The sequence below is a fragment of the Bos taurus genome, chromosome 25 (genome assembly GCF_002263795.3).
Source record: "Bos taurus isolate L1 Dominette 01449 registration number 42190680 breed Hereford chromosome 25, ARS-UCD2.0, whole genome shotgun sequence".
Lineage (NCBI taxonomy): Eukaryota > Metazoa > Chordata > Mammalia > Artiodactyla > Bovidae > Bos > Bos taurus.
In genome coordinates, this window is record NC_037352.1 from 1,571,547 (window position 1) to 1,596,175 (window position 24,629).

General features: G+C 63.1%; 3 protein-coding genes across 28 annotated transcripts in view; 2 read left to right on the forward strand and 1 right to left on the reverse strand.

Annotated features, from left to right (window-relative positions):
* Positions 1-5,058: 5,058 nt before the first annotated feature.
* On the forward strand, positions 5,059-17,316 carry NHERF2 (NHERF family PDZ scaffold protein 2). 3 transcript variants are annotated; one of them, XM_005224568.3, is made up of 7 exons: positions 5,059-5,412; positions 7,709-7,909; positions 12,722-12,901; positions 15,420-15,573; positions 15,651-15,694; positions 16,049-16,111; positions 16,344-17,316. In XM_005224568.3, the coding sequence occupies exons 1-7, from the start codon at positions 5,200-5,202 to the stop codon at positions 16,500-16,502; spliced, it is 1,014 nt and encodes a 337-aa protein (XP_005224625.1). In that variant the 5' UTR covers positions 5,059-5,199; the 3' UTR covers positions 16,503-17,316.
* A 626-nt stretch (positions 17,317-17,942) lies between these two features.
* Positions 17,943-23,630, reverse strand: NTHL1 (nth like DNA glycosylase 1). Of its 3 annotated transcripts, none has more exons than XM_015460212.3 (7): positions 23,502-23,630; positions 22,255-22,493; positions 21,570-21,740; positions 20,579-20,738; positions 18,674-18,822; positions 18,260-18,365; positions 17,943-18,172 (listed from the first exon to the last, which is right to left on the reverse strand). In XM_015460212.3, the coding sequence occupies exons 1-7, from the start codon at positions 23,617-23,619 to the stop codon at positions 17,946-17,948; spliced, it is 1,170 nt and encodes a 389-aa protein (XP_015315698.1). In that variant the 5' UTR covers positions 23,620-23,630; the 3' UTR covers positions 17,943-17,945. The 3 variants fall into 3 exon arrangements, with proteins under 3 accessions (XP_015315698.1, XP_005224580.1, NP_001039862.1); XM_005224523.5 differs by lacking the exon at positions 23,502-23,630 and adding an exon at positions 22,908-23,481; NM_001046397.2 differs by lacking the exon at positions 18,674-18,822 and having other exon boundaries at positions 17,947-18,172; positions 23,502-23,629.
* Positions 23,631-23,774: 144 nt separating this feature from the next.
* The window catches only part of TSC2 (TSC complex subunit 2), a 30,888-nt gene continuing 30,033 nt past the window's right edge, over positions 23,775-24,629 (forward strand). For 11 of the 22 annotated variants that reach the window (XM_015460254.3, XM_059881492.1, XM_024985434.2 and 8 more), the window contains exon 1: positions 23,775-23,863. Coding sequence is in view for 10 of the 22 variants with exons in the window: in XM_010819198.4 (XP_010817500.3) it covers positions 24,424-24,561 (138 nt within the window). In the remaining 12 variants the exon portion in view is untranslated. Of the gene's footprint in view, positions 23,864-23,915; positions 24,562-24,629 lie in introns of those variants that run through there. The other 11 variants (XM_010819198.4, XM_059881494.1, XM_015460251.3 and 8 more) reach the window with 3 other exon arrangements.

Here is a 24,629-nt window from a genome sequence, read left to right on the forward strand (position 1 = left end):
AGGGGTATCTCACAGTGGGGGTGGGGGTGTCCGGCTGCCACATCAACGTGTGCAGGAGAAGGAGAGCAGCAGCCCCCACCCCAGCCTCCCAGGAGCCCCACAGGGAGTCTCCTCACTGTGCCCCCTGGCCAGCCTGGGGAGAACGTCTTCCCCAAGGAAGCAGTACCTTAAGACCTGGCAGCCCATCCCCCACCTCCCAGCGTTCATTTGAAACCTGGATCTCTTTGGAACCCCTCCCTCCCCTCACCCAAGGGCTGCCAGAGAGGAAGTGGGGACCCCTTGGCCCCCTTGCCACGGCCATGCTCTCTTCCTAGGAAGGAAGGACCTCCACCTGACACCCCCTTGCATCCTCAGAGGCCCCTCAACTGCTGACCCCCTTCTGCATTTCCAGTTATTGTCCCCAGTCCCCCGTATAAATGTGTTCTGCCATCTTGCAAGGGCCTCCCTCCATCTGGGTCCCTTGCCAGTGGTCCCCTCACTCCACCCTTCTGCTCCCCCTTCAACCCTCTTCAATATGAGCCTGGAGTCCCACAACTGTCCTCGACCTTGGAGTGCTTGGTCACTGTGCCAATGCTGTCTGGCTGCCCTTGGAATCCTTGCTTGGCTGTGTGGCAAGGCAGACCTTGGGGCACCCAGCAAGGACAGGAGGAAGGGTGGCCTCTGGTCTGTCTAGCTCTTGGCTTTGGAAGGCCCACGTGGAGCCAGCCCCCATGCTACCCCCTCTACCCTGGCCTTAGGAAGCACCTTCTGGGGGTATCTCCCCAACTGGCAAAAGCCTCTCATCTCCTGGGTGCACCTTTCTCCCACATGGCCTGCTAGTGTAGTACTCTGTTTGATTCCACCCTTCCAATTCTTATGGCTCCCTGAGTCCGCTCAGTTTCTTTTTTTCCATCTAGGATCTGCACTGGGGGAAGTCGCAGACCACTCAGGTCAACCTACTTCCCCACCCCCCCAAAGTTCTTGTCCCTGCTCCTCACTGAACATGGGTGTCCTGACCTTGTTACCTCCAGCGCAGTACACCTTAAGGGCTCCCACCACTCATGAAACGGAATTCCTACTCTGAGGCCGGGCCCTGTTCTCCTCTCATTCCTCTCCCCCCCTCCCCCCCACACAGTCTGCAGGAACTCCTGGAAGATTTCAGAGCAGCCCTGTGGCCCCCTCTGCCTGAGCACTCCAGGGCCCCAGGCCAGGTTATATGCCTCTCCTGGGGGCTGCCCCAGCCCTGTACGTCCCCTCGCTAAGGTACACAAATCTACTTCCCTGGGTCTCAGCGATGCCTCCCTGGTGCTCACCAGGGCCTGACGCCAAGTGGCCTGTGAATGTTTGGGTCACTCAGTGAGGGGCTAGATTTCATGTTGCCTGGAGAAGACGCCCAAGCAGAGCCCATGGGGAGCTCGGCAGAGGCCCGCCTTCTCTGTCTACCATCCCCAGGGCGGCCATATGCTCCAGCAGTGCTCACAGCGCTAGGGCGCGGGCCTCACCCGAATCTCCCATCCGGCAAGGCTGGAGCCGTCAGAGCCAGAAGGGTGGGACCTTGGGCAGCTCCCTGGACGCTGCAATCCTACACAGGGCCGGCAGGAGGCGCTGTGCGGCTGCTCTCCTGGGCTGCAGGCGCGGTCCGAGCCTCCGGCGACGGGCGGGGCTGGGGCGGGGGATGGGCGGGGCTGGGGCGGATGGTGGGCGGGAAGAGAACCGGGTAGGCGAGGCAGGCCTCCGGGGCGTCCCCCGCCGAGGGTTTTGGGCGCCTCGGACCTCATCGGTCCTCCGACCTCTCGGTTCTCTCCTTCTCCGCCCCGGACCTCCTGTTCTCATCTCTTCCCGTTGCGCTGGTCCCTCCGGCTCCCCTCTGGGGCTCTGAAGAGAGGCCTGGCGAAGGCTGAAGGAAGGGGTTGTGAGCGAGGCCTGGTCATCCCGCGAGGCCCTTAATGCCCTTTAGGGAGGCCGCGCCGGCCCGAGAAGCGCAGGCCCATTAGCCGGGCGTCAGACTAATGACGGCCCCCACCCCCCACATACCCCCAGCCCTCTCCTCTGGCAGTGACAAGGCCTCTGCCCACAGGCACGCCCCAGTCTCTGCCCCATCTCCGCAGGGAGGTAGGTTCAGAGGTCAGAGGGAACCCCTTCCCCCGAAACAGGAGCACAGGACAGTCCCAGCCCAGGTCGATCAGGGGAGAGAGGGACTGGAAGGTCTGACGTACCTCCTGTCCCTCTGTCGCACCCCAGCGTGCCTAGATGGCACAAGTGGGTGAGTGCACTAGCGTGAGGGGGTGGGCATGACCCAGACCTCTGCTCAGCTGCACCTGACTGCCTGCCCGCCCCTCCGGCTCACCACCCCAGCCCCAGCCCCAGCCCGGCCCCAGCGACACAGCTTCCAGCCCAAACACCTCAGGGCACGCTTCCAGGCCACCTCCCAGGCTTCTCCCTTTCCCTGGCGGCCTGGCCTCTCTCGTCTCACACTCCCGCAGAGAGAGGCTAAAGGAAGAGGCCTGGGAGAGTTCCAGAGAGCTGCTCAGAACCATTTTCACCTTCCCTGTCCCTCTCACTCCTTCCTGCTCCCCCTTCTGAGTTGGTCCCTGCAGGTAGTGTGTGTGTGTGTGTGTGTGTACGTACACACACACACACACACACGCGTGCATGCTCAGTCATGTCCAGCTTTTGGCGAAACCAAGGAATGTAGCCTGTCAGGCTCTTCTGTCCATGGGATTTCCCAAGGAAGAATACTGGAGCGGGTTGCCATTTCCTTCCCCAGGGAATCTTCCCAACCCAGGGATCCAACATAAGTCTCTTGTGTCTCCTGCATTGGCAGGCGGATCCTTTACCACTAGAGCCACCCGGGAAGCCCCTGCAGGTAGTAGCTGCTGCATTTATTCTGAAGCTGCTACCCACTCACTTTGCTGCCAGTTCTGATGTCGGCTTTGTTACTCTGTTAACCTTTCTTGGTACTTCCTTGGCTTTTCTTTAGCTTTGGGGCCGGCTTTGTGATTCTGGGAGGCAGTGTTCCTGGCCCCTGGCTGTGAGCACATCCCCTGCTTATTCCACCCTCCAGGGGTGCTCTGTCCCCATCCATCTTCACTCACAGGCTGAGTCCTAGGCTGCAGGTTGATCAGAGAGCATCTGCTCTATAGAAGAGGAGGAGGTCTCCAAGCATCCTGACCCAAGGGACCAGGAAGTCCTACCTTCCCTACCCCTTGGTCTGGGGGGTCTCCAATCCAGCCACCTCCCTCGACTATGGTATGGCCTCAGAGCATACCTGGCAGGTCCTGGGTTGCTATAGGGTGGGGTGGTATATCGTGGACCCCCACTGTCCATACTCATCCTCACAGACTCCAGGCACCGTGGTACCTACCAGGTTGGGTCCAGGGAGGCCAGTCAAAGGCCAGACAGGCAGACTGTGGACAAACAGATGGACAGATGGAGGTGGCTAGTCAGGCAGGAGCTTACAGCAGCATAAGCGAGGAACTCAGAGGTGGGGGTGGGGGAGCAGCCTTGCTGTTGCAGCCTAAGTGGCTTTTAGGGGCAGCAGCTCGGGTGTGGACACCCAAGGGGCTGTGGCCCAGGAGGCTGCCTAGCGGCGGGCCGTGCTTAGCCAAGGCGAGGAGCCCAGGCTGAAGGCACTGGTGAGGGAAGAAGGAGCGGCAAGGACTGGGCCTGAGCGAGCCTGCTTGTGCCCTCATGGGCAACTGTCTGGGCTGGTTGTGCCTGACACCTGGGGACCAGGTAGGTTCAGGGGGCCGAGCAGGGCTGGAAGGGGCAGGTTGAGGGTGAGCCTGCAGCTCAGCTGGCTTCCTGTATGGGTGACTGAGAAAACTGAAGACTGTGGGCTTGGAATTGCACCCCCCATCCCCGAACCCTGCATGGGTCTCTTCCTTCTCCAGACCTGTTTCCTGTAAAATGGCCTGAGCCCTCGAGGGTTGTTCCGGGTAGCATGTACTCAGAGAGACACATGAAGAATAAGCAGTTGTCCATAGGTTGGGAGAAGGGGGCATTCATTCTGGGGGAGGTGGAGGGAGGGGAGGGGAGGACGGGCTCGGGGACAGGAGGGTCTAGCTGGCACCCAAGCCATCAGCGCATTTCATCCCAGGTCTAGAGGAAGGGGGCAAAGACCCTTTCCCTCCAGCCAGACAAGTGCATGTCATTCCTTCACCCTTTGCAGTCACCCACCGGGCCTGGGGTGGGCAGGGACAGGAGTGAGGGTCCTGGTAGAGGGAGGGGCTGGTAGGGGGAATGTTTACTGGTCCAGCACGGCACAGATGGGCACGGACACTCCTGGGGAGGGCCAGGAAGTCACTCAGCCTGGCCTCCAGGATATAGGGAGGGGCCGCTGCCTGGTCAGTTTCAATCCCCTCTTTTTGCCTCCAGGACCATCCTGGCACTTGGTGATGGGTACGGGAGGGATCCTGATAGAGGAACGGGGCATGGGAGAAGGGAGGGGGCTTCCCGAGGAGGGTGGGCAGAGCCATGGCCCTTGTTCTTACCCTGTGGCCCCTGGGTGGGGGTCCTTCAGCCTAAGGACCGTTTATCTGGCCCTTCTCCCACCTCCAGGGCCTGCCTCCATTCTTGTGCTGTTCATTTAGTAGGTGCATGGTACTAGTGGTAAAGAACCCACCCGCCAATGCAGCAGACATGAGATACGGGTTCGATCCCTGGGTCGGGAAGATCCCCTGGAGAAGGAAATGGCAATTCACTCCAGTATTCTTGCCTGGGGAATCCCATGGACAGAGAAGCCTGGCGGACTACAGTCCACGGGGTCGCAAAGAGTTGGACACGACTGAAGCAACTCAGCACTCGCCCAGTGTTACTGGCATAGGAAGCAAAGGCACTGGCGCTAAGGAAGCTGCCCAGAATGGGGGCTAGACATAGGGGTCGTGGTGATTCGGGGGGTGCCCTGGCCCTGCAGTGTCCCTCCCGGACTCCCTGGGCTGGCGGGGCCCGAGGCAGGGGAATGGCCAGGGTAGCTTGGACCCGGGGCGGGGGCGGCAGGGCGGAGGGGGCGGAGAAGGGGCGGGCGCGGGGGCGGTGCCGCAGCCAGAGCCCGAGCCCGAACCGGAGGCGACGGGAGCCGAGCCGAGCTGGAGCCTCCGAGGCCGCCACCGGGTCCTCAGCGACGCCGCCGCCTCTGCGCCGCCCCCGCGCCCCTGCCCGCCCTGCGACGGGCGTGAGCGCCGTGGCCAGCCCTTGGCCGGCCGGTGGGCAGCGGGCGCCATGGCCGCACCGGAGCCGCTGCGGCCGCGCTTGTGCCGCCTGGTGCGCGGCGAGCACGGCTACGGCTTCCACCTGCACGGGGAGAAGGGCCGCCGCGGGCAGTTCATCCGGCGCGTGGAGCCCGGTTCCCCGGCCGAGGCGGCCGCGCTGCGCGCCGGGGACCGGCTGGTCGAGGTCAACGGCGTCAACGTGGAGGGCGAGACGCACCACCAGGTGGGTGTCTGCGCTCCGCCACCGGCCCGCCGGCCCGCAGACCCGCCGCGCGCCCCCAACCCCGCAGCCCCAGCGCGCGTCCCTGCCCCGCGCGCCGTTGACCACCCGGCTCGGCGCTGCCTGCGCCCAGGCCTCCGTCCCTTCTTCGAGGCAGGAGGGGATCACACAAGGGCCTCTGTGGGCTCCCGTGGAGAGGTGGGGGACATGGCCCCCGAGGCCGCGGCAGCCGGCCTCCTTCCGCGCTTCCTCCACCCGGGTCGGTCCTGCACCGAGGGGGGTGGATCCTGGCAAGGGAGGGGCCCGCACTGCGGCTCCTCCGGGTCTCAGCCCTCGCTCTTCGCTCTTGGTCTTGTTCCGGCGCAGGGCAGTGTGTGGAGGAGCTGGCACCTCGGGGGTCTCCGTGAGCCTGGGGACCCCGGTGCTTTTCTACCAGCGTGTATATATGTGCGTGTGTGAATGTGCAGGGCCCTCGAGTGCACCTGCCGTGGATTTCACCTCGAGGGCACACCTGTGTGTGTGTGTGCATCAGTTGAGTGAGTGTGTGTGCTGGACTGTGTGCATGTGAGTATATAGGTTTGCACCCCTAGATGTGTGTGTGTGTGTGTGTGTACAGGTCTGCCTACCTGGAGGTGTGTGAACTGGGTTGTGTGTGTGTGGCCGCGTGTATGTGTGTCCCGGCTGTGTGTCTGCCGGCCGGGTTGTGTGTATCCTTCTGTGCGTGTCTGCAGCCTGGTGTACTAGTGTGTGTCCTGGCCCAGGGTGTCTGGATCCTGGTGGGAGTTGCCGCTGTGGGAGCTGTGGTAACACATTCCTGTCCTCAGAGGCTGCTGGGCGGCCTGGCTGGGATCACAGGTCGCAGCCCCCTGCCTCTTGCAGCGGAAGATAAAGGCCAGAAGGAGGTTCTCTGTAGGTTCTAACCCCCAGGGGGTGTCCATCTCCCACTGACCAGGGACTCACATGGCTCGAGACCAGTCTTCTACTGCTTCTACTTAGGGTCTTCTGTGTCCCTCACCCCACCTTTTGCAGGACCAGCCCTGGGCCTTGAGAGTCATAAAATGGCTCTTGGTTGGGCTGGGGGCTGCCCTTTGCTTACATCCTTGGAGGCTTTGTGTTTCCCCCTGTCAGCTGTCCTTCTGTCGTTTACTCAGAGTGTCAGCTGGATGGACTGTTTGCTCAAGGAGGGTGAGGGTCAGAGCCGAGAGCTTAGACGGACAGGCCATGGGGAGGGCCTGGCCTCTGTTTAATCGTTGTCGCCACCTTTGCCCCAAGAGCGTGTCCCAGGCCTCCCGGGGTGCTCGTCTCGGAGCCTCACACACAGGACCCTGTGAGACCTTCCTACTGTCTTGGCAGGGGGAAGGTACAGTTCCGGTTCCCATTTTACAGATGAGAAAACTGATGCTTGGAGATACTGGGTGACTCGTCTGTGTCCCACAGTCAGGAAACATCAGGGTCCAGGGTTCCTGTGACTCGGGGTGATGGGGAGAGACAGGTGTAAAGGAGGGCTGGGGCAAAGACAGGCCCTGTTCAGACCCTCCTCTTTTGAGAGCATCTACTGGGCCCCACCGGTCCTTCCCAAGGCCTTGGGGAGGGGTTGGGTGTTGCCCTCCCTACACCAATGCCCAGTGGGCACTGCCCTCCTGCAGGCACACACTGGCAGGTATGGCCTTGCACATGCTCTAGACACGTCACAGACACCGTGTAACCACACCTACCCCTGCCCACATCTGCCTACAGCCTCTGAATCCCGCTTTCTGGGTTGTGGGTGTGCACCTGAGTAGGTGCCTTGCCACAGGACCCCAGGTGGTCTCCCTGCAGGTCTAGCAGGAACAGGTTCAAGGTCGGGGTCTGGAAGAGAACAGAAGGCCTAGAGGCGGAAGTTTAGACTGTGTTCCACTCCTGGGAAGACAGAGATAGGCAGAGACCCCGAGCCTGGGACCCAGGGAGTCACGTCTCCCCTTCAAACCCAGACCTAGAGACACCTAGAAGGCTGCAGGCCGCAGGCCATACACATGCACACACCCGTAGACTGAAAACCTGAGGCCCAGCTGAACACGGTCGTTGTCACTTCCCGGGCCCTTGCAGCCTGGGCCCTGATGCCTGCAGCCCCGGGAGAAGAGGGAGGCAACTGCTGGAGCTGGGGGTGGGGGGTGGGGCCGGCGGGCCTCTCGGTCCAGCCGCCCACCGCTGCCTGGGCTCGTGGCCTGCCTGCCGCCCTGGGCCAGCCCGGGGTGGGGCCGCTGCCCTTGTGCTGCCTGCAGTGCCGGCCGTGACCCGGTCCCACACCCGCCTACCCCAGGTGGTGCAGAGGATCAAGGCCGTGGAGGGGCAGACGCGTCTGCTGGTGGTGGACAAGGAGACAGATGAGGAGCTCCACCGGCGGCAGCTGACCTGCACCGAGGAGATGGCCCGGCGAGGGCTGCCACCGGCCCACGACCCCTGGGAGCCAAAGCCAGACTGGGCGCGAGCGGGCAGCCTCAGCTCCGAGGCCGCCCAGGAGGTACGGCGGGCTCTGCTCACAGCGACCACCCTGGCTGCATCCACACCACCATCTCGTCCTCCGCTGCCCTCCGGGCCCCTTCTCCGCCCCTGCTGACGACCCGCTTGGCTACTTGGAGCCACCCTTTCTGCCCTCAGCCCGTGCTCTCAGCCGTTGCGGTCCCCGCCCCCGTTCAGGCCCTCTCCCCTGGGCTGCTCATCAGAGCTGCTGTCCCAAGAAGGACAGGTCACTTTGACGAGCCGCCCCGTCCCTGGCCTGGGGGCTGAGGGACCTGGGGCCGGGCTGCTAGGGTGTCCCAGGACTGAGCATGCTCAGCTCTGTGCCTGTGTTAGGTGTCTGTCTCTCTGTCCGTCCATATGAGGAGTCTGCTTGTGCTATGACGGCTGTGGAGGGGGCTGGCCCTCCTCTGTAGGGCTGAGAAGACTCTCCAGGCGGGGTCCTCAGCTCAGTGGTGGTCTGTGGGGGCTGGGCCACCTGCCCCTGCTCGCTGCCCCCTTCGAATTGGAAAAGTCAGCTGGGAAGGAGCTGGGGGGGAGGTGTGGGGGCAGCCCAGTTCTGCCTCTCGCTGGGTAGCCAGGCCTGGCGGGGGTGGCCCTGTTGGGGCAGCACATAGAGCTCTCCTTCATGTCCTGCTACCTCCTTTTGTTTTTAAAAGAAAAAAAAAAAAAAACTCTTAAAGGAGGATTTAAGCCAAAGGGTTCCCCATACCCCACTTTGAGAACCACTGGCCTAGGGCAGTTTCTGGGTGTCCAGGGGGCCCTGACACCTGCCGTTGCCTGGCTGTCGCCCTGGCAAGCTTCTGGGCCTGTGACCTGGGTGCTGGGGGGCTTCAGGCTTCCCCTGGGGGGAAGGGCATTCCCAGTGGGGGGAAGGGGGGAGCCTGGGCACAGTCGTGGGCATGAGCCCCTGCCACCCTTTTTGTTCTCTGTGGCTCGAGGGCAGGCTGGGGGTTGGTTAGGGCCACAGTGCCAAGTCCTGGAATCTGGACTTTGCCCCGGAGCCACTGAAGGCCACAGTAGGGGTTTAAGGGTTAGGTTTGTGGTTTCAGGGGAGCCCTGGGACAGCGTACTGGCTGAGCTCCCCACCACCTAAGAGCTGGAGCCTCCCTCCTTCCCAGGGCACCTCACCCCCAGGAGGAAGCGCCCTGGGCGTTTGTCCATTGACTTAGACACAAATGGCTGAGTTCACCTTCCTGTGGAAAAAGCTGCCCTCGGGCCTTATCTGGAGGATGGGGAGGCACCTTGTCCTTGGGTGGGACCTTCCCCCTCCACTATTTCAGGCTCTGGGGGCTGCAGGAAGCCCTAGGAGGGGTCTTCCGCTGGGTGTATTTTTAGAGGAACAAAGTGGGGCCCGTCTGGTAGGTCCCTCTGTGGTGGGGGCTGGCCTGGGGATGGGGCTCCAGATCACGGGAGTCCCTGAGGACAGGGTCTCTCGGTTTCCACCCCCCCAACCAGCAAGCGGTGATGTAATTGGTTGAGTTCAGAGCACGGGAAGGAGGGGCGGGGGCTCTTCGACCTCCACAAACCAGGCTTAGCTTCTGCCCCTGTGGGCCATCAGGGAGCCTGCCTGGACGATGCTCGTATACAGGGCTGTCCTGGTGGGGCCCCAATGGCAGTGGGATCGGAGAACTGGGGAGAGATGGATGGCGCGGCTTGCAGGACCAAGATGGTGGTTTGCCCTGTGGGAGGGAAGGAGGGCCCCTCTGGCTCTCGCAGCCTCAGTTACCTCCCGTTCTGGGCAGGGGTGCAGGAGGTTTGGGAGGGGGGCGCTGGTGTGACGGGCCCTCCCTGCGGGGGGCTGTCGGGGCTGTCAGTGGTGACTCAGCCCTGCTTCGGGCTGTGCTGGGGTGGCTGCAGCTGCAGTGCAGCTGATCCTGATGGCGGTGATGGGGGCCCACCACCATCAGAGATGGGGCAGCGGGCGGTGCCAGCCGTGGGGGTGTGACAGGCCCCAGGCGCACCTCCCCTCACACCCAGTTCTGGAAGCCTTTGGGGGAGTGAAGGGACAGGGTCCTGCAGCGTATGCAGGGCTTACAGGCAGGCTTTGGGGGGCCTCTGATTCCTGTTCCCTGCCCCTCACCCCAAGCTGCAGCAGGACTGCCTCTTGTTTGGCGGCCAGGGTACCCTCCTTGGCCTCCTGGCCTCCCCAACCCTGGGTCCTGGGAGCAGGGCAGGGCCTCCCAGCAGTTTCCTTCCTTCCTTTCTTGGGACGGAAACCTGGCTGGTAGGGGGCGCCGGGCTGGAGCCTGAGCAAGGGAGGGGGAGTCAGTCACCACCCTGTTCCCCAAAGTGACTCAGCCCCGTGTCCCCACCCGTCCCTGGGGAGCCTGGGCCACAGTGGGAGGTGGATAAATGGGGTGGCAGGCTGCGCTGGCCCGAGAGCTCAGGCCACTCCAGCTGGACGCCCTGCCCGACGCTTCTGTCCCGACTCCCATGGCCCGCTCTGGGAATGCCGTGCCATCCGCCCCGGCCCCGGGAGCCCCTCCACAGAGCCCGTCTCGGGGGCTTGTGCAGGTCAGGCGGCTTGGGGGTGGGGTGGGCAGTGAGGTCACCAGCACCCAGCTTAAGTCTCTGGCACCCAGGCTTGGCAGAGGGGACCCTGGGCACCCTGGTGTGAGCAGGCTGGACCCTGAGCAACAATGGGGGCCTTTCTCTGCCTGGGCTGGTGAGTCACCGTATGGGGGGGTGTAGAGCCTGGCTCCAAGAGTTACCCCCATGCCAGTCCTTGGACTGGTCACAGGCAGGGCTGGGAGTCGAGCGCTTGTCCAGCTCAGGGGCAGTCTGTTTGGGACTGGGACTTGGAAGCCCCTGGAAGCCCAAGGGCCCAGCTGGGAGGCGGCAGGAAGAGCTCTGAGCCAGGCTGGAGCGAGGAATGCGAGCAATGCGCTGGGCCAGCCTGCACCCCCTCCCAGCCTGCTGCGCTGGGCCTCCCCCGGGGCCTCCCTCTGGGTCCCCAGGCCACCGGCCTCATTCTTCGGCCACTGCAGCCCCCAGCCTGAGGGTCCAGTGCCGAGTCCTGATCCTAATGCGAGGGATGTGGGCCAGATATTAGTGGTGGGAGATGGCTGCCCTGGGTCTAGGCAGGGAGATGGCCAGTGTGGTCTCGAACCGGAAGTGACTGCATTCAGTCTGGTCTCATGGCCCCGGATGCCCCCTAGTCCTGCTTCCTGTTTGGGGGCCTTGAGAGACCTCGGCCTGGAACCAGTGTGGAGGGCGTGGGAAGAGCCCCCGGGGAGGGCTGTCTCTCACACCACGGGTCACCACAGGGGTCTGTGGAGCCTGTTTGCGCGCCTGTGTTTGGATGTCTGGTCTCTGTGACCGTGTGAGGTGCCTCAGCCATTTGGGCCCACGCCCACCTACCAGGTGTGGTCATGTTACACGTCCAGGGTCCCCGACAGCCCTGGCCAGCCTCGGAACCTGTGGTCTGACAGCCCGAACCTGAGAGTCGCCTCAGAGCCACACACCTGTGCTTGCAGCTGTGTTTGGAGAGGGCCCAGTCTGTGGGGTCCTGGAGAACCTGGGTGTCTGCCCGGCCGATCCCCTGGAGGACAGAGGAGCAGCAGCCCCAGCCCCTGGAATTTCTGGGGCAGATGGTGGCCTGCAGCAGGGGTTCCCGGGGGGCTTTGGGGATCAGGGACGCTTTGGGGATCAGGGATGGGCTCCTGGAGGAGGGGCCCAGGCTGGACCAGAAGGTGTTCCCCACCGGTAGGAAGGCCCAGATGCTGGGGCAAGGTACCATCCTGTAAGGAAGGGCACTCTTGGTTCCACAGCAGGGTGGCCACAGTCAGATTTGGGGGGTTTGAGGTGAGCTTGGAGGCCTGGAGGCTAGCTCTCCCAGGTATGGCCCCCCACCTGGCCCAGTGTCCCTGGACACACACAGGGAGGTGGAAGGCCAGGCCCCGGTGAGCACCCCCGCCCCGCAGAGTCTCACCTACACGCACACTTGAGCCCCAAGTGCTGGGGAAACCTGAGCTGCTGGCCGCCCGCTCCCTCCGGCCACCGCCATGTTAGACTGAGCGTCGCGGCCGCTGGCCACTCAGTGCTGGTCACTGCCTCAGGCCCCGGCGGGGTGGGGGTCCTGGGGTCTGGCCCCTGCCTGCACAGCCCCCTGCACCCCCTGGCCCAGAGCCCTACTGCAGGATGCCAGAGGTAAATGGAGGCAGGGCCCTGGGGTGTGGGTGGGCACCCTCGGCACCAGGAGCCCCCGGGGCCGGAGGGGCAGGTGGGAGGCAGGCCCCTCTGCTCGCCCACTGGGCTCCAGCCTGTTGGGGTGGGGGGCTGCTCCAGCTGCTCTGGTATGTGAAGGCAAACACAGCTGCAGCCGCCACCAGCCCCAGGGAGACCTGTGGGAGTGTAAACAAAGCTGGAGCCCTACACCAGCAGACCCACACTTGTGGTGCGGGTGTAAACAACAGGCGGGGCTGCCCTCCTGGAACAGAGACGCGGGGCAGCTCACCTCGCCTGCTCCCTACTTGGCTCAGGTCTGCGCCCAGCCCTAGCCTCGACCCAGTGAATTCTCCTAACCCCGCCGTAAGGCCTTTGATCCCATCACAGGTCGACTGGGGGTTTGGAAACTAAGCCTTTGTTCAGGATCCCAAAGTTGGATCATCGTAGGTGGCCTAAGCCCCCCTCACGCCCCAGAACGGGTCTCTGAGACGCGGGGCTGTGGTCAGGTGGGGGTATGAGGCCGAGTGCTGCCTTGGCACCCGGTGGGGCATGGTGTGGGTGTGGGCTGGAGGCCTCGGGGGTCAGCATCTCTCAGGTGGGAGGAGGTCAGAGCTGGAACCTCACCAGGTGTTCCTGACGCCTGCAGGATACCAACGGGCCCCTGAGGGAGCTGCGCCCAAGGCTCTGCCACCTACGGAAGGGCCCCCAGGGCTACGGGTTTAACCTGCACAGCGACAAGTCCCGGCCCGGACAGTACATCCGCTCGGTGGACCCCGGCTCCCCTGCCGCCCACTCAGGCCTCCGTGCCCAGGACCGACTCATAGAGGTACCCACCACTGGGGCTGCGGGGAGCCGGCTGCCCCGCGTGTACACATCTGCACCTGTGTCCTGCTGTGCGTGCCTCTGTGTGTCTGTGCCTGTGTACTTCCGTGTGTGTGTGTGTACGCCTACATGTCTGTGTATCCGTGTCCGTGTGGGTATGTGTCTGTGCCTGCGTGCTGTGTGTCCATGTGTATCTATCTCTGTGTGTGTCTGCACCTGCATGCCTGTAGGTGTGTCCGTGTCTGTGCGTGTGCGCCTGTATGTGTCCCTGTGTATCTGCCTGCAACTGCGTGCCTGTATGTGTGTCCGTGTGTATCTGTGTCTGCACCTGTGTGCCTGTAGGTGTGTCCGTGTGTGTGCACGCACGCCTGTGTCCATGTGTATCTGTGTCTGCACCTGTGTGCCTGTAGGTGTGTCCGTGTGTATCTGTGTCTGTACCTGTGTGCCTGTAGGCGTGTCTGTGTGTATCTGTGTGTCTGCACCTGCGTGCCTGTAGGTGTGTCTGTGTGTGTGTGTGTGCGCACGTCTGTGCGCCTGTATGAGTCCGTGTGTATCTGTCTGCAACTGCGTGCCTGTGTGTCCATGTGTATCTGTGTCTGCACCTGTGTGCCTGTAGGCGTGTCCGTGTGTGTGCACACACGCCTGTGTCCATGTGTATCTGTGTGTCTGCACCTGCGTGCCTGTAGGCGTGTCTGTGTGTATCTGTGTGTGTGTCTGCACCTGTGTGCCTGTAGGTGTGTCCTTGTGTATCTATTTGTGTGTGTGCGCCTGCAGGCCTGTGTGTCCATGTGAACGTATCTGTGTGTGTGTCTGCACCTGCGTGCCTGTAGGTGTGTCTGTGTCTGTGCGTGTGTGCCTGTATGTGTCCCTGTGTATCTGTCTGCAACTGCGTGCCTGTATGTGTGTCCGTGTGTATCTGTGTCTGCACCTGTGTGCCTGTAGGCGTGTCCGTGTGTGTGCACGCACGCCTGTGTCCATGTGTATCTGTGTGTCTGCACCTGCGTGCCTGTAGGTGTGTCTGTGTGTATCTGTGTCTGCACCTGTGTGCCTGTAGGCGTGTCCGTGTGTGTGCACACACGCCTGTGTCCATGTGTATCTGTGTGTCTGCACCTGCGTGCCTGTAGGCGTGTCTGTGTGTATCTGTGTGTGTGTCTGCACCTGTGTGCCTGTAGGTGTGTCCTTGTGTATCTATTTGTGTGTGTGCGCCTGCAGGCCTGTGTGTCCATGTGAATGTATCTGTGTGTCTGCACCTGCATGCCTGTAGGTGTGTCTGTGTCTGTGCGTGTGCGCCTGTATGTGTCCCTGTGTATCTCTCTGCAACTGCGTGCCTGTATGTGTGTCCATGTGTATCTGTGTCTGCACCTGTGTGCCTGTAGGTGTGTCCGTGTGTGTGCACGCACGCCTGTGTCCATGTGTATCTGTGTGTCTGCACCTGTGTGCCTGTAGGTGTGTCCGTGTGTATCTGTGTCTGCACCTGTGTGCCTGTAGGCGTGTCCATGTGTGTGCACACACGCCTGTGTCCATGTGTATCTGTGTGTCTGCACCTGCGTGCCTGTAGGCGTGTCTGTGTGTATCTGTGTGTGTGTGTCTGCACCTGCGTGCCTGTAGGTGTGTCTGTGTGTATCTGTGTCTGCACCTGAGTGCCTGTAGGTGTGTCCGTGTCTGTGTGTGCACATCTGTGCACCTGTATGTGTCCCTGTGTATCTGTCTGCAACTGCGTGCCTGTATGTGTGTCCATGTGTATCTGTGTCTGCACCTGTGTGCCTGTAGGTGTGTCCGTGTGTGTGCACGCACGCCTGTGTCCATGTGTATCTGTGTGTCTGCACCTGTGTGCCTGTAGGTGTGTCCGTGTGTATCTGTGTCTGCACCTGTGTGCCTGTAGGCATGTCCGTGTGTGTGCACACACGCCTGTGTCCATGTGTATCTGTGTGTCTGCACCTGCGTGCCTGTAGGTGTGTCCATGTGTATCTGTGTCTGCACCTGCGTGCCTGTAGGTGTGTCCGTGTGTATCTGTGTGTGCGCGCCTGCAGGCCTGTGTGTCCATGTGTACGTATCTGTGTGTCTGCACCTGCATGCCTGTAGGTGTGTCCGTGTCTGTGCGTGTGCGCCTGTATGTGTCCGCGTGTATCTGTGTCTGCACCTGCGTGCCTGTATTCTCTGTGTGCACGCTCCTGTGTGCCTGTATGTGTCCATGTGTATGTGTGTGTGTCTGCACTTGCATGCCTGTAGGTGTGTCTGTATGTGTGTGCACGCGCCTGTGCGCCTGTATATGTCCGCGTGTATCTATCTGTGTGTCTGCACCTGTGTGCCTGTAGGTGTGTCCATGTGTATCTATCCACGTCTGTGTGTCTGGGCACCAGGTCCTCTGCAGGAGGGAGATTCCGGGAACCTGAGCTGGTGCTCCTCTTGCTGCTGCGGCTGGTGATGACACTGATGAATATTTGATGCCACACCTGGCTGGGTGGCTTAGGGGGCTGGTGGGGACCTTCCCCCAGGCAGCACTGACCCTGTGCTGGTGGCAGGTGAACGGGCAGAATGTGGAGGGGTTGCGCCATGCGGAGGTGGTTGCCAGCATCAAGGCGCGGGAAGACGAGGCCCAGCTGCTGGTGGTGGACCCCGAGACGGATGAACACTTCAAGCGACTGCGGGTCACACCCACCGAGGAGCATGTGGAAGGTGGGCGGCTGCCCTGGGGCCCAGGGCTGGGGTGAAGCATCGGGGCTTGAGTGGTCAGTTACACACTGTCCCCACAGGTCCACTGCCATCGCCGGTCACCAACGGGACCAGCTCGGCCCAGGTGAGAGGGTGGGAGCAGACAGGGTGGGCTCGGGGACCACAGGGGCACCTCTGGGAGCCCCTCCTGAGACCTCGGTCCTGGTGTCACGTAGTCGTGACACTGAGCCCGGCCCTGTCACTCCCAGCTTTAAGGCCCCTTGGGTCCGGTCCGAGCCCAGCCGCACCCCACCCCACAGGGCACTTGGGCACTTCCAGGTTGCAGTAGAGGCTCAGTGCCATTGCCAGATGCAGGAGTAAATGCAGCTCTGGTGTGTGCACGTATGTGTGCACACGTGTGTGTCCATGTGTACACGTATGTGTGCACAGAGTCTCCTGGGCGGGCCCCTGAAGCCACACCTTACCCTTGGTTTCCCAGCTCAATGGTGGCTCCGTGTGCTCATCCCGAAGTGACCTGCCCGGCTTAGACAAGGACACTGAGGTAGTGGGTGCCCCTCCACCTCCAGTACTGCTGCTCACATGCTGGGGGGGCGAGGCCTTGGGGGCGGGCATCTGTGGAGCTGTCAGCCTGAGCCGTGAGGCCGCCACCTCTAGGAAGCCCTCCTGGACCTGCTGCCAGGTGGCCTCTGGCGCGAGCTCCCTGGGAAGGGCCACCTGCCTGGGGGCTGGGGTCCAGGGCTCACTGGCCACCCGCCCACCATGTCCACCCCTAGGATGGCAGCACGTGGAAGCGAGATCCTTTTCAGGAGAGCGGCCTTCACCTGAGCCCCACGGCAGCTGAGGCCAAGGAGAAGGCGAGAGCCACCAGGGTCAACAAGCGGGCACCACAGATGGACTGGAACCGGAAGCGCGAGATCTTCAGCAACTTCTGAGCCCCCTGCCTGCTCCCCGCTGGCTCCTCCACACGGGCCTGGGCCTTGCCCTTCGGACTGCCCAGAGCTCCCCATGCCCCGGTGGACTGGAGGGGGCATCCTTCCCCCCTAAGCTGGGGTGGTCCCACCACCATCCATGGGGTGTTAGGGGAGTGTGGCCACAAGATGGGCAGAGGGAGCCCCTGAGATGTCAGAGACCCAGAGAGACAGTGAGGGGCAGGGGGAGAAAGAGGGGGAGGGCGAGGGCCAGGGGGGAGGGGCGGTGGTGACCCGCGGGCTGGCCGCCGTGCTGACTGCCTGGGCCTGCTGACTTACAGGAATTTGTTTTTGCTTTTTTCCAGAAAGATCTCTAGCTCCACATATGTTTCCACTTAATAGCAGAGCCCCGCCCCCACCCCCTCAGGACGTGCTCTCTAAATACTTGCAATAAAACAAACCTTTCTCTGCACACCATTTCCTCCCACCCCCTCAGCAGCAGCCATCCCAAGTGGGAGTCCCAGGGACAAGGCTGGGGGCTCGCAGGCTTCAGGGCAGGGGCCGTGGGAGCTGCCCTCTGCCCTTTCCTGGGGTGGGCGGTCTGAGGATGGAGGCCCCGTGCCCCTGAGGAGGGCACCTCTGGACAGGCCCCTCGTGCCTGCAGGGCAGCCCCCAGGAAGGATCTCAGGCTCCGGGCTCGGCCCCTGCCAGGAGCCTCCCTGGAGGAAGCCCATTCTGCCTTCCCTCTGCCCAGATCCCGACCCACCGACTGACATCGCTGTCTGCCCTACAAGCCATAGCGCATGCGCGCCCTCAGAATAAACAGGCCTTTCTTGGACTCTGTCTGTCTGTCCTTCCTGAGCCTGCGTGTCAGAGGCTGGGGGGGCCATGTTCCAGGTAGGGAGGCGGCAGCCCACAGTGTCCCAAGACCCAGCTGAGGCACACAGCCCCCTTCCTAAGCCTCCGCTCCCCAGATCCATCTGCCTGGCCCCTCCCAGCGCACTGGGGACCTTCGGAGCCCTGCCCTCCTGTCCCCAGACTGGGCCCCGGCCCCCTGCAGGAGCATGCAGGTCAGGCCTCTGCCCTGTGTTGGCCTGCCTGGACCTGCTGGCATCCCAGGATGAGGCCAGGTGGCTGTGTAAATACTGGGGGCAGGGCCTTGAGGCGGGGGCCAGGCTCTTGGGGGGCACAAGTTCAGGAGGGGGCGTGTTCCCAGGTCCCCAGCCAGCTGCTGAGGGAGGCAGCCGGCGTCCCCTGCGGGCTTCCAGACAGCTGGCTGCAGCTGGCTCCCACGACCCTGGCCCCCGCCCCCGCCCCCGCACGCAGCCCAGATTGTCACGTCCCCATCCCAGCCTCCCAGGCCGCCCTGTTCCAGACACATGTAAGCATGGGTGTGCACACAGCTCACGCGTGTGCTTTCCAGCCTGCCCCTTGCCCCCGCCCCAGTACAACTCAGCCAGACCCTAACTACAAACAACCCCCAAGCTTTATTATAAACAGGCTACGGCTCCCCAGCAAAGGCACAGACAGACAGTGGCCAGAGTGGCGCCGGGCAGAGGGCCCCAGGCCCTCAGAGTCCCCGTGCAGCTGGGCACAGGGCCCGGTTGAGGCAGGCCTGGCAGCGTGGGCGGATGGGCAGGCAAGTCTGCTGGCCGAAGCCCACCAGCAGGCCGTTGATTTCGCTCCACAGTTCCCTGTGGGGGTGGGAGTCATCAGTGTGGAGGGAGGGAGGGAGCCCACCTGAGGGAGCCCACCCCAGCCCCCCATGGGGGTGGGCACACCTGGGCAGCCACTCCTCCAGAGCCCTTCGGGTTTCCTCTGGGGACTTAGTTGCCTTCTTGGTCCACCTGAGTCGGTTGGCGATTCTGTGCACATGTGTGTCCACTGCTGCTTGGAAACGGGGCAGGGTGAGCACTCGGCAGGCTTACTGGGCCAGACTGCCTATCCCTGCCCCTGGCTCCCAATGTGGGTGGGTGGGGGGTCCCCGTGGCCCCTCCCCTGACCCCCCCAGCTTCTGAGGAGAGCCCAGAACTGCACAGGCCTGACAGAGGGTCGCCTGGGCCTGTGGCTGGGCAGGGGCTGGAGCCAGACCCAGAGGTCTTGGCCTTCTACACAGGGTGCAGGCAGCAGTGCCTCCTGGCACTGGCCGTGGGTGCCAGGCTGGATGGCAGCAACTCAGCCCGCAGAGACATCACCTGCCACTGCACCGTCAGGGATGGAGCGGCAAGCGCGGCCAGGACAGCTGCAGCTGTCATCCACCTGGCCGCAGCCCCTGCTCCCCTGATCGGCCACCGGGGGCTGGGCCGGAACACCTGCTCGGTGAGGCCTCCTCCCCGTGTCGTGTCTGCCCAAGAGAAAGCAAGAAAGTGTGTTCCTGCAGCAGCTCACATTTCTGCTGCTGCTGCTGCTAAGTCGCTTCAGTCGTGTCCAACTCTGTGTGACCCCAGAGACGGCAGCCCACCAGGCTCCCCCGTCCCTGGGATTCTCCAGGCAAGAACACTGGAGTGGGTTGCCATTTCCTTCTCCAATGCATGAAAGTGAAAAGTGAAAGTGAAGTCGCTCAGTTGTGTCCGACTCCTAGCGACCCCATGGACTGCAGTCTACCAGGCTCCTCCATCCATGGGATTTGCCAGGCAAGAGTACTCTCTGCTGATAGCTGCCTGGAAAAAGGCTCAGCCCTCCCCAACAGCTGTGACAGGCATCCCGGGGACTCAGGGAGAGCAGGTAAATGGAGAAGTTACACCCTGGGGTCACCAAGGCTTAGCTTCTTTCTCTGTAACATGGAGGTAACCGCTCCCTTAAGTTACCCAGGGCTGCACCACACTGTGAGCCCCCGGAGGGGCTGGTCTGCACCTTTGGGCCGCTAACGGGAGCAAATGATTCCCCCGCTTTGTGGCCCAGTTCAGAGAGGCCAAGTGCCTCGCCCAGGGTCACCTGGCTAGGAGGGTGCACTGCCCCCGCCAGGGTCACCCTGCAGCTGGCCGGGTCCACAGACAACCGCGAAGCACACAGTTCTCACACTCTGCCGGTCCAGCTGAGGGTGGGCCCTCCCCCACAGACCCGCCCGCCCGCTCCTGGACACGGGCAGCCGAGGACAGCCGCCAGGAGAAGCTCGAGTGTCTGCTGAGTGGCTGCCAGCCGCGGGAGCCCAGTGGGGGTGGGGGGCTCTACCCTGGCTGGGCTCCTGTACTCAGGGCTTCTGAGCTCCTTCCTGGGGCGGGGGGGGTGGGGGGGTGGGCGTAGCCCTCTTCCTCCCATGGGCAGCGCAAGGAAGGGGTCCCCAGCCCAGGGGTGGGCTGCACCAGCCACAGGAGCCCTGGGGCATTCCCGATCGCCTCCCTTGGCTCCTCTGCACAAGCCCCTGAGAAGCGCCAGGGTGGAGGCACACAACGGGTCATGGGTCAAGGCCTGGTTCCCAGGCTGACTAGGCCTGTGCCGTGAGGCCTCGGAAGCCCCAACCCACTGGGCAACGATCTGAAGCGGCCAGCCCACCCCAACGCCGGGGTCTGTCTCCACTTGGAGCTCCTCCAGGGCCAGGATGCGCCACAAGGACCCAGGAGAGGATTCCAGGAAGGGCCACCCCCACCTGCTGGGGTCCCATCTCCTGTCTGTCCATTTGTGCATCCCAGAGCCTCATGCTCTGGCCTCTCCCTGCCCCACGGCTCTGCAGACGCTGTTCCTTCTGCCCGGAGCGCACTTCCTCACCTTGGCCTGGCCAGCCCACCTCACCACTCAGCTCTTGGGTGATTTATCACCTCCTTAGGAAGTCCTCCAGACGCCCCAGACCAGGCTGGCTCCAGAGGTGCCTGCATGCCCCGTCAGCATTTCTACCCTCGAGTGAGGAGCTGTCTGATGTTTCTCTCACTCACACGGCACAGTCCCGAGTCGGCCACGGGCCTCTCCCGGGGCTCAGCCCACCACACGTGCTGGGCAAACAGGAGCTCCTCCAGTCAGTACCCGTCTCTGGGTGGGGCTGCCTCGCTCCTGACCTTTTGGGCTGAGTTGTGAACGAGGAGACCTGAGCTGGGGACTTGGGGAACCTCGACAGCAACCAGCAAGCCTGGAACCGGCCACTCCCGCCTTGCGTGCACTCCACTCACCAATGCCTGACACGGTGCCCCAGGCTACCGCCATGGCCAAGTGCGCCATCTTGGGCCCGACGCCGGGCAGCGCCACCAGCTCTGCCACGGAGGCTGGGATGTCCCCGTCGTAACGCTGCTGCAGGATTGCACTGGTCTGCTTGATGTACTTTACCTTGCTCTGAAAGATTGCAGGGGGTGAGCCCTGGAGATCAGGGGTATCTCCTGACTGGGGAGGACGAAGCACAGAGAAGACCCCCAGGTGCCCAGAGCTACCCATCACCGGTCCTGGACACACTCAGAGGCACTTGCTTGTCAAGGGCAGCAGGAAGGCCAAGGGAGGCCCAGTGCAAGCCTACCTCCCACCTGCCTGGGCCCCAGGACAAGTGTGTGGGGTCTGGTTTGAGGCCCCCTGCCCCATTACTCTCCACGGGAGACCAAGCAGGCTAAGAAGGGCCGGCCATGTCAGCAGCTGGGCTCCACAGCACCTGGGCCTTCAGGAAGGAAGGCTGGAGACTGGGACTCCCTCGCCTGCCTCCAGGCCAGCAGGGCAGTTCCCATCCTGGGTCTGAGTGGACAGGGCTATTTAAAACCCATCTGACAAACTGCAGCCCAAGCCAGTGCCAAGGGGAAACAGCCCCGCCCACCCGCCACCCTGCACTCCCTGCCGCTGCTCCCGAGGGGAGGGGCCGTGCACTCCAGGGAGGCTCCAAGTCAACAAAGGGCTAAGTGGGTGGGCAGCCTTAGCGAGGAAGGGAAGGGCCAGGAGGCTGGGCAGGGAGGGGGAGGAAGGAAGGGGTGGGCTGCAAACAGGAAAGGCCAAGGAGCTCTGGGGTCTGGACTGAGGCCCCACTGCCCAGCCCCCTGTGGGCTGGTCAGAGAGGCAAGGGCAGGATGGAGCTCCAGGGGAAACTCACAGCCAGGGATGCCCGCCCCCCGCAGCTGCTCAGCCTCCTTGACATCTTTGCAAGCCAGTGGCGCCCCCAGGCCTGCTGGCCACGGGCTGGCTCACCCTCCAGAAGCCCACAGGATAGATGAGCGCGCCCAGCGTGCTGTCGTCCGTCTGCAGGATGCTGTCCACCGTCAGGCCCCGGGCCCGTAGGCGCTGCATGGCACCCGCTGTCACCTGGTCCTTGGTCTGGCTGGAGAGCATCAGGGACAGCAGCACCTGGTACCTCCGCACCTGCTTGCACAGGGACAGGCACCAGGGTGGTGGCGGGTCCTGGGTGCTCACCGTGGGCCAGGCCCCAGGCAAGCCCTTTACTCATCTCCACGTGTCACCCCGGGCCTGGCCAAGGGGGCGTGTGTGGTGTCTGGCTTAGGTCTGTTTTTCCACTTAGAAAGAAACTAGCTGCACATGCTTTGTAAGATCACTGTGAGGCTTACAGAACTGCACCTGGCGCGACGCCAGTGCTCAACACTGCTCGGTTACGCTTGTTATTGTGATCGCTTCGCAAAGGATGCTGCGGTTCACTCCACAGACAAGCAAACTGAGGCCCTAGTCACCAGGCAGCAGACTTGGGACTGGAATCAGGTTGGTCTTAGGACCAGGCTCTGGGCCAGTGAAGTATAAGGAACTCCCTCTCTGAGCCAATGTTACCCAACACCCCTGCTGTGCCAGCTGTCCCTGCTAGAAGCCTGAGAGGAAGCGAGTGTCTTGTTCAGAAGAGGTCACCGGCAGATGGGTCCCTGCCTACCTTAGGGGATGCGCTGGGGTCAAAGCAGTGCTCAGCCCCCAGCTGGTCCACGGGTGCGTCCTTCCCACTCCTCATGGTCCGGATGTTGTCCAGCTGCTGCCGCCAGTCCTGAGGCTGCCAGGATGGTGCCTGGAGATGCTCGGCCCCCTCGCCTCCCTCACCTTCTGAGGCCTCGTAGGCCACGCTCAGCCTTTGTGCCTTCCGCCGACGCTTCACGGGGCTGTAGCTTTTCCTCTCTTCTGCAAAAAGTGCCACTAGGTGCCACTACCTGCCATCTCATCCCATGTCGTTTGTTCAACAATCACCCAACAAACACCTGTTATAGCTGGGGGTGCACTGGCCTCTATGGCACATGTTCCGGGCCAGGTCAGCCTTCCTTATGGCGCTGGCCCTCTGGCTACGCCCACTGCCGCACATGAGGACGCTAGTGACAGCCTCCACCATGGCAGCCCCCGCTCTACTCTCAACGCTGTCAGAGAGAGCTTTCTAAAAATCTGGATTAAGTCGTGTGACTTCCTGTTGGAAATCTTTCATTGGTTTTTCTCTTTGCTCGTGAAGAACTCCAAACTGCCCTGGCATCAAAGCTCCTGCCCACTGTGCCTGTGCCCCCGCCATGCTTCTTGCCCAGTGTCATCCTGTCCGTCTGGGCTTACCCCTGGGGGCTTTGGGTGTCTGTGAGAATCCTCCTCTGGCCAATCCTGCAGACATCCAGGCAGGACAAGGGGCAGGGGCCCTGCCATCCTCACTTATCGCTGAGTCCCAAAGTAAGCCCTCAATTAGAAAACATGTAGGTCTCTAATACACATGTAAATGATAAGGAAAGTCAAACCGTTTCCCATTTTCTCTCAGAGGAACCCTCTAGCAGGGGCAGAAAACATCAGGCTGGGACCTCTGAGCTGGAAGCAGTTCTCAGGATAGGGCCAGTGCGCCTCGCAGTCAGCCTAGCACAAGTGGCGTACCCTAGGGCATGCTAGTGGGGCTGGGAGGACTTTCTTGAACAGGATGTAGGCGGAGGAGGTGGGAATGTACGAACTCAGCCCCTGTCTGCTGGGAACCGAGCTCAAGGCGGGAACTCACGGCCCGCCCCGCTGTCCCCCGACGTGCAGCCCAGGAGCTTGCTCGAGGCTGCTGGGTACCAGCCCTCGCGGCGCGGAGCCCTCACGTGCGACCGGGACCCCAGCCTCCAGTCCCTTGCAGGTTCCCTTCCCTGCCTCTCCTCCTGTGCCCCACCTCGGGCGCGGCGCTACCTGCAGCCGCCTCCCCGCTCCGGAGCGGCGCGGCCTTCTCCCCACGCCGCCTCAGGCTGGCCCCAGTCCCCCGGCTCCGGGCGCGGGTCACCACCATCCTCACTCCCGCCGCGTTCATGGCGGATTCCTGCGGACTACACCTCCCGGCTGCCTCTGTGCCCTTCCCACGTGACCAGACCCTCCCCCCGGCCTTCCGGCCAGAGAGCAACCCAGGACTACGTCTCCCAGCAAGCGCTGCGGCGGCCCTCGGCGCCCTCCCACGGCCGGAAGTTCGGGTCGCGCTTCCGGCGGTGGCCTGGGGCCGGGGGTGTGCTGGGTTCTCCGCCCCGGGACAGCCCTACGCGCGGCGGGCGGGGCGAGTGGTGAGTGGCTCGCGGCGTCCGGGCCGCTGGCGCCGGCTCGGCCCGCAGGGTGGCCAGCCCCGACTGGGCTGCGGGGGACGCTTGCCCCTCCTGGCCTGCTCCGCGCTGAGGCGGCGGGGGCGGACCCCGCGGTGTCGCGCCCGGCCGTCGGGCGCGCCCACCTCAGGCTGACCCTGGAGCCCCAAGCATTCCTTGGCTTTAAGTCCAAGGCGGGTGCGGGGGGGTGGTTCCTGCTCCTGGCGTCCCCCCGACAGTCCTCCCCGACACGGGGCGAAGAGAGACGGCAGACGTCGGGGCTCCCTGGACCCCGCGGCGGCCGCCCCCGGGGCCCCTCCCTCACCGCACGCACTGAGTCAGGAGGCGCGGGTGGACGGCCGGGCCCTTCACGGGTTTATTTCTGGCCGGGACCGCCTGGCTGTGGTTGAGGTCTCCCCGGGGCTGTGGGAGGAAGAAAGGTCGTGCCCACCGGGAACCTAGGGTTCGCGGGCGGGCAGAGCCGTCCCTGAGGTCTCTGCCTGATTCTCGGCACAGAGGAGTCCTCTGGTGCGTCCTTGCCCAGCATGGCTAAGCCAGCAAGCAAAGATTCAGGCTTGAAGGAGAAGTTCAAGATTCTTTTGGGACTGGGGACTCCACGGCCAAATCCCAGGTCTGCAGAGGGCAAACAGACTGAGTTTATCATCACCGCGGAAATCCTGAGAGTGAGTGAGCTGCCTGGGTCTTCTCTACTGAATGGGAGGTGCAGGGAAGGCTGAGTTTGACCTGTCAC